General features: G+C 38.9%; 1 protein-coding gene across 6 annotated transcripts in view; it reads right to left on the bottom strand.

Moving 5' to 3' along the window:
• Positions 1-2388: 2388 nt before the first annotated feature.
• LOC140716780 (CMP-N-acetylneuraminate-beta-galactosamide-alpha-2,3-sialyltransferase 4-like) overlaps positions 2389-12931 on the bottom strand; it is a 295770-nt gene continuing 285227 nt past the window's right edge. For 5 of the 6 annotated variants that reach the window (XM_073029669.1, XM_073029673.1, XM_073029674.1 and 2 more), the window contains one exon: positions 8348-12883. In XM_073029669.1, the coding sequence (XP_072885770.1) occupies positions 12794-12883 (90 nt within the window). In that variant the 3' untranslated portion in view covers positions 8348-12793. Of the gene's footprint in view, positions 2572-8347; positions 12884-12931 lie in introns of those variants that run through there. The other variant, XM_073029671.1, reaches the window with a different exon arrangement.

The following is a 12931-nucleotide window of genomic DNA, read 5'->3' on the forward strand; positions in this document are numbered from 1 at the left end:
ATAAAATCTTTTTTTGAAGTCTTTTTTTATCCCACTCCCTACCTCCCACAATGCATCAAGCAGTTATTTCATTAATTTTGAAAAAGGGCAAAGAATGTAGTTCGTACCAACCAATCTCCCTTTTAAATACGGATACCAAAATCCTTGCAAAAGTCCTGGCACACCGAATGGAGAAGACTCTACCATTAATTATCTCACCCCATCAAACAGGTTTTATAAGAAATCTGTACTCTTTTTTTAATATAAGACGTCTTCTAAATATATGATTCCTCTGCAGCTAGTACCCTAGAGATTATTCTCTCACTCAATGCTGGAAAAGCATTTGACCGGGTGAAATGGGACTTCCTTTTCTATACTCTCCAAAAGTTGGGTTTTGGTTCTACGTTCATCTCATGGATTGAAGTACTTTACTTGTCTCCACTGGCAGCAGTACGTACTAATAACCATCCTTTTTTGAACTGCAACGTAGCACAAGACAGGGGTGCCCTTTATCTCCACTCCTTTTTGCTGCGGCAATTGAGCCACTCGCCATAGCCCTGAGAATATCGGCTAGTATCAAAGGTATCCAGAGGGGAACTTTGGAACATAAAGTGTCACTGTACACAGATGATATGCTATTGTATATTTCAGATCCAACTCGAAGTCTCCCAAATTTATCAATATTGCTCACTAAATTCGGTCAAATCTGGTTATAAAGTTAACTTTCAAAAGAGTGAACTAATGCCAATTGGGGCCACATGTTTGGACATTTCTTTAAAATCTATGAGCTACTTAATGTAGTTAATCCTGAGAATTTGGATTTATTAAAACATAAATGGGAAGAGGATATTGAGGAACAAATTCCAGATGACATATGGCAAAAAACAATTCACAGAATTTATTCATCCTCTGTGTCTTAGTCATGTTGTTCAGTTTAAAATTGTGCACCATTGTCATTGGTCTAAAGTTAGATTGGCTAAGGTTAATAAAAATTTTGACCCAATGTGTGACAGATGTAAACAATTCCCGGCTACACTCTGCCATATGTTTTGGTCATGTTCAAAATCAGTAAATTTTTGGGGTTTGATCTTTGAAACTTTTTCAAAAATTTCTGGACAATTAATTACACTATTTGGTCAATAGCACTATTTGGAGTGCCTTCTCAGAATATTAACGTCAGCAAATTACAAGCCGATCTCATTACTTTTTGTTCACTTCTTGCCAGAAGGCTCATCTTGTGCAATTGGAAAGACTCTTCCCCTCCAACATATGGACGTTGGATCAAAGATATTGTGTACTTTATAAAATTTGAGAAGATCCGCTATTCGGTCAGGGGGCAGTTGGCAAGATTTAACACCACTTGGCAACCTTTTTAAAGTTTTGTCAAAAATATGGATGCTGAAAAAATTATTTGAATGTGTAAGGTGCTCTATCTTTATATGTACACTAGGCCTTTATATCTATTTTTGACTGGTCTGGCTGCTTCTATTTGTTCTTGTTTATTGAGCGGTGGGGGTGTTCTTTTCGTAACAGGTTGGTTGTATTATAACATACATTCTGCTATTTTTCTTTGTTAATAAAAATACTTTAATCAAAAAAGTAAGGAGATAATCAAAAACAAACACCTTGGGTGTTTGTTGTAACAGAATTAGTTAAATTCCTGAAGGTTGAGTTGGGTGTTGTGGTTGCCCAAGGCATTGTCAGCAGTTCCCTGGTTCCACATTCCTATTTACTAGTTACTAACCCTCACTATTCTTTCCCCTACAACACTCAATAATTACTAAGATCCTTTACTTTATTATGTACAGTATGTGCTAACCTCATAAGTACTTCCAAAATGCATCACCTCACATTTGAATTACACTGCCAGCTTCACCCATTTCACCAGCACATTGATATCTCTATATATCATATAGGATAACTCTATATAGGAGCCTAAGGCTCCTTGTTATACAATCAACAACCCCACCAATCTTCAATGTCATCCATGTATGCATCCTTACTTTTAGAGCAAGCTGTCAAAGTGGTTGAGCCAGTTACAATAATAATATTGAAAGATATTTGGACAGGTTCATGAGTAGGCAAGGTTTGGAGGTATATGGGCCAGACACTGGTAAAGGGGATTAGTTTAGATGGACATCTTGGATGGCATGGACAAATTGAGCCAAAGGTCCTGTTTCCATGTCATGCGACTCTATGACATCCACATCCAATTCAGTACGGACCGAATAAATATGGAGGTTTCCTAAAAATATGGCACTCACTGGGAGGAAGTCTTCTGAAGGTCTATAACAACCTGTACACTGGAATGTAAAGTTTCTCTTGTGATTAAAAGTTCCAAGTTATTAATGGGAGCCATTAATGGGCGTTGAGTGGAATGGACAGTTGGCAGTGATCACAAGAAACCTGCAGAAGTCAAAGTCAAGTTTATTGTCATGCGCACAAGTACATGTTTACACAGGTCCAATAAGAAAATTACTTGCAGTAGCATCACAGACACATACTGTCAGATGCACAGCATTTCCAAGCAGTACCTAGGATTCCACCACCTTGAGGAGATTGGAAGTACAGGATAATTTAGTTAAACAAAACCTGTGAAACAGATAAATATTAAGTGCTGATCTGAGAGAATAATGGAACATTTAACCCTGTTTTAATGAGTAAAAGCAGAGCAAGCTCCTCACTTCAACAGAATGCATATCCTGTGCCATGTGGCAATTCAAAATGCTTCCCACACTCTGGACTACTACATGCAAGATGTGGAGCCAAACAGAAGAGCTTAAAATGCGAACTGTAGACTTTGAGCAGCAAGTCATAAACACAAGAGATTCTACAGATACTGAAAATCATGTGCAACATACAAAATACTGGAGGAACTCAGTAGGTCAAGCAGCATCTATGGAGGGAAATGGACAATGTTTCAGGTTGAGACTCTCCATCTGATCCAAATGAAAAGCATTAATCCAAGATGTTGACTGTCCACTTCTCTCCATAGCTGCTGCCTGACCCTCTGAGTTCCTCTGGCAGTTGCTGCAGATATCTTGTGTTTGCTTGTTGTGGCTCAAATAATAATGGGCTCTGTAAATTCACTGCCTGAAGGGATGGGAGATTAAGACACAGCATTGAAATGATACCAGGATAAACAACTTATTAACTTAAGCTGCAGAAGAAAGAGAGCTGGAAGTAGGTCTTGGACCACTCAAGACAGTGGGAGATAGGTCGCGCTATAGATATTCAGTGTACACCACAGGGTGGCATCAGTGAGGCTGGGGTTGATGAGTGTCACCCTGTGGTGTAGACCAGATACTGCTACAGTCATGTTGTAAAGGAGGGACGGACTCTTCCATTTCCAGTGTGGTCTCTCCCAGCTCTCTCAAATCACATTTACTGTTCAATCTAGTTTCCAAGACACAGAACAGGCACATAAATAGGAAAGGTTTAGAGGGATATGGGCCAAATTCTTGCTTAGATGACCCTCTTGGGCGGAATGAAGTGGTTGAGCCTGTTTTTGTGCTGAATGACTCATTTCGACCTGTGTACAGTCAGGAACTACACATGATCAGGTGCATATACCTTCCTCTCGGTCACTTTGTTCACACAGTTTGTGCATTCACAGGGCCTTGGTTCTCTTGGGATGTGAAAGAATGATTACACTGCACAAGCTTTTTCAAAAATGTTGCTTCCTCAGAATTTTTTTTGTTATGACAGACTACTTGTATCACACAGGAATTTGGAAAAAAGAAATTAACTTTTATTGAATATAATGCATTTAATTGCATAATCGTGCTGATGCTTTGCAATAGTTCAACTGAGCTAAAAAAAAGTCTTGATGATTTTCATTTGTACTCAGTATCTGAGGCCTCTCACTTAAGTGTCCAACAATAATCCGCCAGCACTGATGGATTCCAGTTGCCCTGATACTGTTTCTCCATGACCGCAATGTCCTGGTGAAACTTTTCACCATGCTCGGTACTGAAAGGACCAAGATTTGCAGGGAAGGAGTTTAAATGGGAATGCAGAAAATGAACCTTTAGTGACATGTTGCACTTCATGGTTTTGTATGTTTGAAGCATGTTGTCAACCAGCTGCATGTAGTTTGGTGCTTTGTAGTTGTCAAAAAAATTTTCAACAGCATTTTTGAACGCATTCCATGTGACTTTCTCCAGACTTACTAGATGTTCTTCGAATTGCCTGTCATTGATGGCCGGTTTGATTTGTTGATGAATGAAAAATGCCTTCCTTAATTTTGGTATCACTTATTCTCACTTGAATTATGAATTGAAATAACAAGAATAGCAATTTTTAAAAAAAATGCTGCATGATTGGAAAATTTCACGATGATTGTCATGATCAGCAGCCCAAAATCCATAAGATACACCCAAAAGTATTTAGAAAGCAATATCTTTGTTGGCCACTATTATTTAGTGGTGTCTGCCTGTACTGTTCAGCTGCCTACAGAGCCATCCAGAGCTGTTAATGTAGTCACTACCACTTCCAGCATGCATTGCTGCAGGAGCAAATCCTTCATTTTGTGTGTGTTGCATCTGCAGGGTCTCGTGTCTTTGTATTGCTACAGGAATATCTTCTTTATGTACTTAAAAGATTCAAAATGCAGGTCACTACCACCTTCGAGGACAATTAAGAACTGAGCACAAATGAGAAAATGTTTAAATGTTAAATGAGAAAATGTTTAAATGTTAAATGAGAAAATTAACTAATGCCTACACAATAAGACATGAAGGTGGGTCTGGGATGTGGGGGGGTTACATGGAAAATATTGGCCAATGCACATTGAATTCAGTTTGACTAAGGATGTGGTTATTACAGAAACTCAGTCATATTAATGTCAACCTGCTTTGAGCAATATTACCATGACCATTGTTTTTATCTAAACACACCAGTGGCACAATGGAAATTATCACATTAGTAGAGAGATATCTGAACTCATCAACGTGGCTTTGTAAGGGACAGGTCATGCCTTACAAGCCTGACTGACTGTTGAGGAAGTGACAAATCAAATTGAAGGCAGAGAAGTGGATATAAGAACATACATCAGAAATTGGAGCAAGAATAGACCATCTGGCCCATCGAGCCTGCCCTGCCATTCAATAAGATCATGACTGATCTGTCCGTAAACTCAGCTCCATCTACCTACCTTTTCTCCATAACCCTTAATTCCCCCACTATGTAAAAATCTATCTTAAATGTATTTCGTGAAGAAGCCCTTCATAACTTGACATATTTCATTCTGCACCCATTGCTTAAACACATCATTCCACATAACGTCTTGGTGAATGTCCCCTACACCCTCTCCACTGCAAACAGGTCCTTTCTGTAGTACGATAACCAAAATCATACATAGTACTCCCAGCTGTATCATAAACTCCTTGCTCTTTTTTCCCCCTATGCTGCAATTAATATAGACCAGCTTTCCATGCCTTATTTTGTCATCTTCACAGATCTTTGGACATGTACACTAAGATCCTTGAGTTCTGCCATACTCCTGAGAGTCCAATCCATTAAGAATATCATCTTATTATCCTCTCAAAATTGATCACCTCATTTTTCAACATAAAGTTCCATTAGCTACTGCTCTCCAACTTACCAATATCTTCCTGAGACTAAAGACCACTATCCTCAGTAGCACCACTGCAAATGGTTCTCTGCATTTCTCCTAATATTTTGTAATGTTTATCATTCCTCTAAATATTTCTATCAATCAGTGGACTAGGGTTGCAATCTATAGGAACTATTCTACAATCTCTAGTACTTTATAAAACAGAAACCTGTGGATCATCATCTGTAATGACACTTCCTTCAAAAACAGACAACCTAATATTTGGGCATTTTATTACCTTTACAGTTTCAGGAATATCTCCAATAGTATTGATGGAGGTAGAGCAGTAGATGTAGTGTGTATGGATTTCAGCAAGGCATTTGATAAGGTACCCCATGCAAGGCTTATTGAGAAAGTAAGGAGGCATAGGATCCAAGGGGACATTGCTTTGTGGATCTAGAACTGGCTTGCCCACGGAAGGCAAAGAGTGGTTGTAGATGGGTCATATTCTGCATGGAGGCTGGTGACCAGTGGTGTGCCTTAGGGATCTGTTCTGGGACCCCTACTCTTCATGATTTTTATAAATGACCTGGATGATGAAGTGGAGGGGTGGGCTAGTAAATTTGCTGATGACACAAAGGTTGGGGGTGTTGTGGATAGTGTGGAGGGCTGTCAGAGAAAACTAGAAGGAAGCTTCTGATATGACGAAGGAAGCCCTGAACACCACCAGCAGCATTACAGACAGTAAGTAAATCATTAAGCACATCAATTCCTACTTGATAAGTGCCTACTGTCACAACACATCAACAGTAGATGTCATTTCGTTAGACCTTTACTCAGCTCTGGAACATCTGAACAGTGAAGATGCGTACACCAGGATGTTCTTCATTGACAATACTTCAGCATTCAACACTATCATCTCCTCAAAACTAATCAATACACTCCAATACCTAGGCCTTGATACCTCCTTGTGCAACTAGACCCTCAATTTCCTCACTTGCAGACCCCAGTCAGTACAGATTGGCAACAACATCTCCACCACAATCAACATCAGCACAGGCTGTGTGCTTAGATACCTACTCTACTCAGCTCCAACACCATATTTAAATTTGCTGGTGACACCACTGTTGTTGGCCAAGTCAAAGGTGGAGACAAACTAGATCTTGGAGGGAGATTGAACATCTGGTTGAATGGTGCCACAACAAAAACCTCTCACTCAACAGCAGCAAATTCAAAGAGTTGATTATTGACTACATGGAGAAGAATCCAAAGATGCAAGTGCCAGTCCTCTTTCGGTGAATGGAGGTGGAGAGGGTCAGTAACTTTAAATTCCTTAGCATTATCATTTGACAAAATCGGTCCTAGGACCACTATGCAAGTCTCATTACAAAGGCGGCACAAAAGTGCCTCTACTTTCTTAAAATTTTTGCACAGATTTGGCATGTCATTTAAAACTTTGCAAACTTCTATAGATGCACAGTGTAGAGCATCCTGACTGGTTGCATTACAGCCTGATATAGAAACACCTATGTCCAAGAACAGAAAAGCCTACAAAAGTGGTAAATATAGCCCAGTCCATCACAGGAAAAGCCCTCCCTGTCATTGAAGACATGTGCGAGTAGTGCTACCACAGGAAAGCATCCAGCCTCAAGGACATCCACCACCCAGAACATCCCCTCTTCTCACTGCTGCCATCTTGAAGAAAATATAGGAGCCTTGGGATCCAAATTACCAGGTTCAGGAACAGTTGTTATCCTTCAACTATCAGGCTCCTGAAACAGCATTAGCATCTTCACTCACCTCACTGAGCTGATTCCACAAGCTATGGACTCTGTGAAGGACCAGGGTAAGCATAAAACTGGGAGAGAAGGTGCAGGTGAAAAAACAGGGGTTTTATTTACCCAAAAAGTTTACAAACTCACTAGAACTGTTCTAGAGTCCAATCTTGAATCAACTAATAGCCAAGATCTTGGTTCCAACAACATAGTAAATGCTCCTCAAACCAAGAGACACCACTCATCTCCTGACTGTGAGTTTATATTCGATGCTGACTAGTCCATAGTAAATTGTAGGGGAGAGAAAACATTCCTCTCCTTAAAAAGATACAGCATAAATGAAGCAGCTCCAGAGAACACCCCTCTGGCTGTAGCAGAATGGCACAATCCAATTATCCAGCCCCATCTACCGTACTTAGGCTGGTGTAACACAACAGCTCAGTTGTTTGCCAGATTATCAGTACAGGACACTTTAATATGCCCGGTTGATGGTGCGCTCACTTTCAAGGACTCAAGTGTAATGTATAGATCTATTTTTTTCAGAGCAATGACCCCCCCCCCACCCCCATTGATCTGTTGGCTGTAGATTGCTCTCTCTCGCTGCAATGTGAATACACCAGTTAAAACCATCTCCCGTGTGGGCTTTTATTTAATTGGTATGTAGTTGTGCACAGACACAACATCTACAACTCATGTTCTCAGTATAATTAATTTATTCATTCGTTTCTTTATTTTTGCACAATTTGTCTTGTTTTGCACATTGGTTATTTCTCATTGTATGCAGTTCTTCATTAGTTCTATTGCATTCTTCTGTCCACAAGAAAATGAATCTCAGATTTGCATATGGTGATGTATGTACTTTAATAAGTTTGCTTTGAATATTGAACTTTGTTCCCATGTTACTCTTTCTGTGAAGTCTGCCAAAAAAATATTTAATGCCCTTGTATTTCCTTACTGACCAGAGACATAACCTTAAGTCTATCTGTTCCCACCTTTAGAAACAGAGGAGCCAAATAAATGAAGCACAGAGAATCAGTATGATTCATAGACTTTACTGATTGGCAATTATTAAATACAGTCAATTGGTAAATTTCTAATATTTTCAATTATAAGTGCAAACTATCATCAGTATTTAATTATAAAAAGAAAAAACATGTAGTTCAGTTCAACTGAAGACAAAATCAACTTCTACCCATCCAAATAGTTGGAAGCACTCTTTAACATTTAATCACCAGCACCAAATAGACTACACAGAAACTTTCTGAATGATGTTAAATAAACTTTTCAGTTCAGTTCAATTGTATTCAATGACTGTATTTTTAAGGTTCATTAGAGCTATGTCAGTGCTCTAAATACCTAAAGGGCAATTCTTTCTGCATTAATTGAACTCTGCTAATCCTTGGTCACAGGACGGTGTAATTATACTCTCTTGGGCACTGCTTCAATTCTGGTATTTCACTCTTCATTGCAAGCTTTCAAGACCTTGAGAGGTATCTGTTTGGCTGGCTTGTGTTTTACAGCTCACACATTTCTTATCCATATATCATCATAGCAAAGTGAACTCCACATCCCTTTAGATGGTATCTAAACATGGGGGACCCCTCAGCTCTCTGCAGCTCAGCTGCTGAATAAAACCTTTGAGCCATAAGGTAAAATGTGTGGCTCACTACGAATGGTCACACATGTAATTGGGTGCATGGCTGATTTTACGGCTTGCCAATACTGACATTGAATTGATAAGGATGGGTAAAAGCAAACCCACTGATCCGGCCTATTTATAAATGAGCGGCTTTGGTTAACATCTAAATATTGCTTCTACCATTACATCACAAAAAATATTTCTGTGTAAGTAGCTAACAACGATACAGATAATATGAAATTATTTTCAGACCATCCTCAGAACTTGCTTATTAAGAATTCACCAATTCTTAATGTGTACAAATTTACTCCTCCAGCTGCTGAAAAATTGTTTTTCTTTTACAAAGAATCAAAAACACTTCTCCGATGATCCCATGCTTGTATCCTTCAGTTCATGTGATGGACAGCTTTTGACTTGAGCAGGATGTTATGGATGAAATTCAAAAGGGATATTAATGGTCACTTTCGACAGAACTACTACAGCGTAAAGGGGACCAATTTTGGTGCTGGTGTCTACTAAATGGGACATTGTTAATGCATTGTTCATTCCATAATTAAGATTATTGATAGTACAGACAGTAACATAATAATTGACATCATTCCTACCCTGATTCAAAGGCCATATTTTCTTCTGGGATGAACATCATAGGACTTCACAGGCTCAGAGGCTGCAAAGAATATTGACCAAAATGAAGTTGAATTGCAAAACCAAAGCTGTTGTAACACGCCAATAACTTGAATCCTTCAAATGGCAACAGCAGGCAGCCAGAGCTAACCTTTGACCTACTGAGACTGAAGACCATTCTTCAGAATACTGCTGAAAGGGATATGGAGAGAAGGCAGGAAAATGAGACAAAAAAAAGTCAGCCGTGATTGAATGACGGAGCACATTAAATGGACCAAATAGCCTAATTCTTCTCTTGTATCTTTTGGTCTAAAGGAGAAACACAGCCTGCTTACTGCCAGGAATGATCCACCTGAGTACTGCTCCAATTTGCATAGGGAGATGGGGTAGATAAATATGATTCAAAACTTGTTGATTGAGTAGGCCCATAAGAAAATGAACCTCTATGGTTGTATATGGTGATATATGTATACTTTGAACTAGGGAAGCAAGGAAATGAGATGGTTTGATATGGAAAGCGCAGTAAAGATTGTAGCTGGATTGTACAAAGGAAAGTAGCCCAAAGCGAAGTTTGTAGAGAGAAAATTTTAAAATTATGCAATAAAATTGGACTTGATGGGAACTGCACAGAAGTCTTCCCACTGGCTGAAATCACACCTTGGATATGAACTATTCCAGGTGTAGCTTTTGGAATTTAGAAGCTTAGCAATAATTTAAGTTTTCCAGGTATTAAGGAGGCATTATAGGAAAGATGGAAGGAAGCACCTTATTGGAGTGTTAAGGTTTTTGGTCATTGACTTTCAGTATAAAACAGGAAGATATATCATCATTGGTACTAGCCTCCATGGTATCCAAGACATCTTCAAGGAGTGGTGCCTCAGAAAGACAGCATCCATCATTAAGGATCCCCACCACCCAGAACATGCCCCCTTCTCATTTTACCATCAGAAAGGTTAAAAAAAAAGCCTGAAGGCACACACTCAGTGATTCAAGAACAGCTTCTTCCCCTCTGCCATCCAATTCTTAAATGAACATTGAACCTGTGAACACGACCTACTTTTTTCATTTGTGTTTTTTGTAATACTTATTTTAACTTAACTATTTAATAGACATACATATATATATATATATACTTAATGTAACTTAGTATTTTTCTCCATATTTATCTATCATGTTTTTCATTGAAATTAACAAATTTCATGACATATGCCAATGATATTAAAGCTGATTCTGAATATATCTATGAGCATAGAGAGATAAAAGTTAATCTGACATTAATATATTTCTGTTAAATTATAATATCAAGACAGATTAATAGAGATGGTGTTAGATCACAGGTCAGGCTTGACTCATTGAAGTGGTGAAGAACAGCTCACTCCTTCTCCATTTTTCAAATTTTCAGTTTTTTCCCTGATCCATAAGATCAAAGTCTTTCACCGTTCAACAAATTTTTGAAGGCTAGTACCAACTTCAACTACCCATCCTTTTGGGTCATATATTCTAGATCACAGCACCACCAGTTTCAACAAACAAACCATAAGACATAGGAGCAGAATTAGGTCATTCCACCACTGATTTATTATCCCTCTCAACCCTATTCTCCTGCCTTCTCCCATAATCTTTCACACCTTTACTAATCAAGAACCCATCAACCTCCACTTTAAATATACACAATACTTGGCCTCTACAGCCATCCATTAAATGAATTCCACAAATTCACCACCCTCTGGCTAAAGAAATTCCTCCTCTCTGCTTTAAAGGAACATGCTTGTGGTGGAGGGAAATTAATTTTCAGTAGTATGTCGCCTATGAGACTCTCAGTTGTGTGCCTTGGAAACTTGAGCAATTCAGAGTCAAAAGGTGTATCCGCTACTTATCAACTAAGTTTCCTTGGAGTGCACTGGCTAATTGACCAGAGATATGGAAATGAGGAAAGAATAGATGAAAGCTTACAAGATATTGGTCTTCAGCAATCAGGGGAAATCTTGCCTCTTAAATCCAGCAGCGAGATTTGAATCATCAGGGGGATACTGAGGTGGAAAGGTGGGAGAACTGGGAACTGTTAACGGGCAGGAGGACCATCTTACGAATGTCTTAAAAACTACAAAGAGAATTCATGAACTGAGGGATCCCTGATAGGATGAAATTGGTGAGGAGAATACAACATTGAAAGCTCAGATTACTCCTTCAAAATACATTCGGGTGCTTCCAAACCCCATGCCAAATTAAAGTTCTTGTAGCACGATACCAAACCCTAGGCAAAAAAACACAGGAAGTCACTTTGTGCCTCCAAATTCACTATCTTACATCCACAATGTGTATTCTCCCAGAACAGCAGAATTCATCCTGAAAAGTTGAGGGATTTGTACAATTTTCTACAGCGTACCCAAAAGAAGGCTGATTGAAGATCAGTCATTTTTTAAAAATTGAGTTCTACTTTGGAAAATGTCCGTACCATGAAAGTCTGTCTTTATTTTTTAAATGGAGAATTTCAAAATACATTCACAGATGGAAATAGAGTAGAAATTTCCACTCTCAAAACATTAAATTAACAGCAACTTTGTGCAGTGCACACAGCAAAAACAAAACCCTCAACGTGAGCAGAACAAATGGGAAAACTGGTCAGAGCAATCTTACTCCAATGGAACAAACACAAACAAGTTGCAATCGTTTGAATCACAGCTTTCTCTGGTGAATCAATGTAATTTCTAAGGTACGAACACATTCAGCACAACTTTGTGGGCCGAAGGGCCTGTATTGTGCTGTAGATTTTCAATGTTTCTATAAGAAAGGGAGGCAACAAGGTTATTAAGATAGCCACAGCTGAATGCACATGGCAACAGTGGACATCTGTATTACTTCAGTTACATTGTGCACCACTTTCCCAATTACAACCAATGTAAGCCAATCATCCTGTAGTGAAATGCGTTCTTGCATGACGAAAACAATGGGATATCCTTCTTTCAAATCAATACTTAAGTGCTGCCCCATTCCTCCCATTCATATTCACTGTCATATTGGACAAGGTAGAACCTCCTGCTTTTATTGTAGTAATTTTAGCAGTGCAGAGGGCAGCATTCACCTCATATTCTGTCCAGCATACATCAGAAGGGAAATCAAGCGGACTCTGGCAAAATACCACATTAGCAACTGAGGAGAAACCTCAATCATTTTAAAATGAATAAAAATCAAACCCGTCACTCTGTCCAAAACAGTAATCTACAGCAAAACAGTGAGGTATTTTATTGCTCCCACATCCACCAGTTTCTTCAGAAACAGCTGCTCATGGGTGATATTATGTTCAGAGTTCTGTAAAAGTAAAGAAAACAATTATGAAGCAGAAGAAAACACATACTT

The sequence above is a fragment of the Hemitrygon akajei genome, chromosome 26 (assembly GCF_048418815.1).
Source record: "Hemitrygon akajei chromosome 26, sHemAka1.3, whole genome shotgun sequence".
NCBI classification, from domain to species: domain Eukaryota; kingdom Metazoa; phylum Chordata; class Chondrichthyes; order Myliobatiformes; family Dasyatidae; genus Hemitrygon; species Hemitrygon akajei.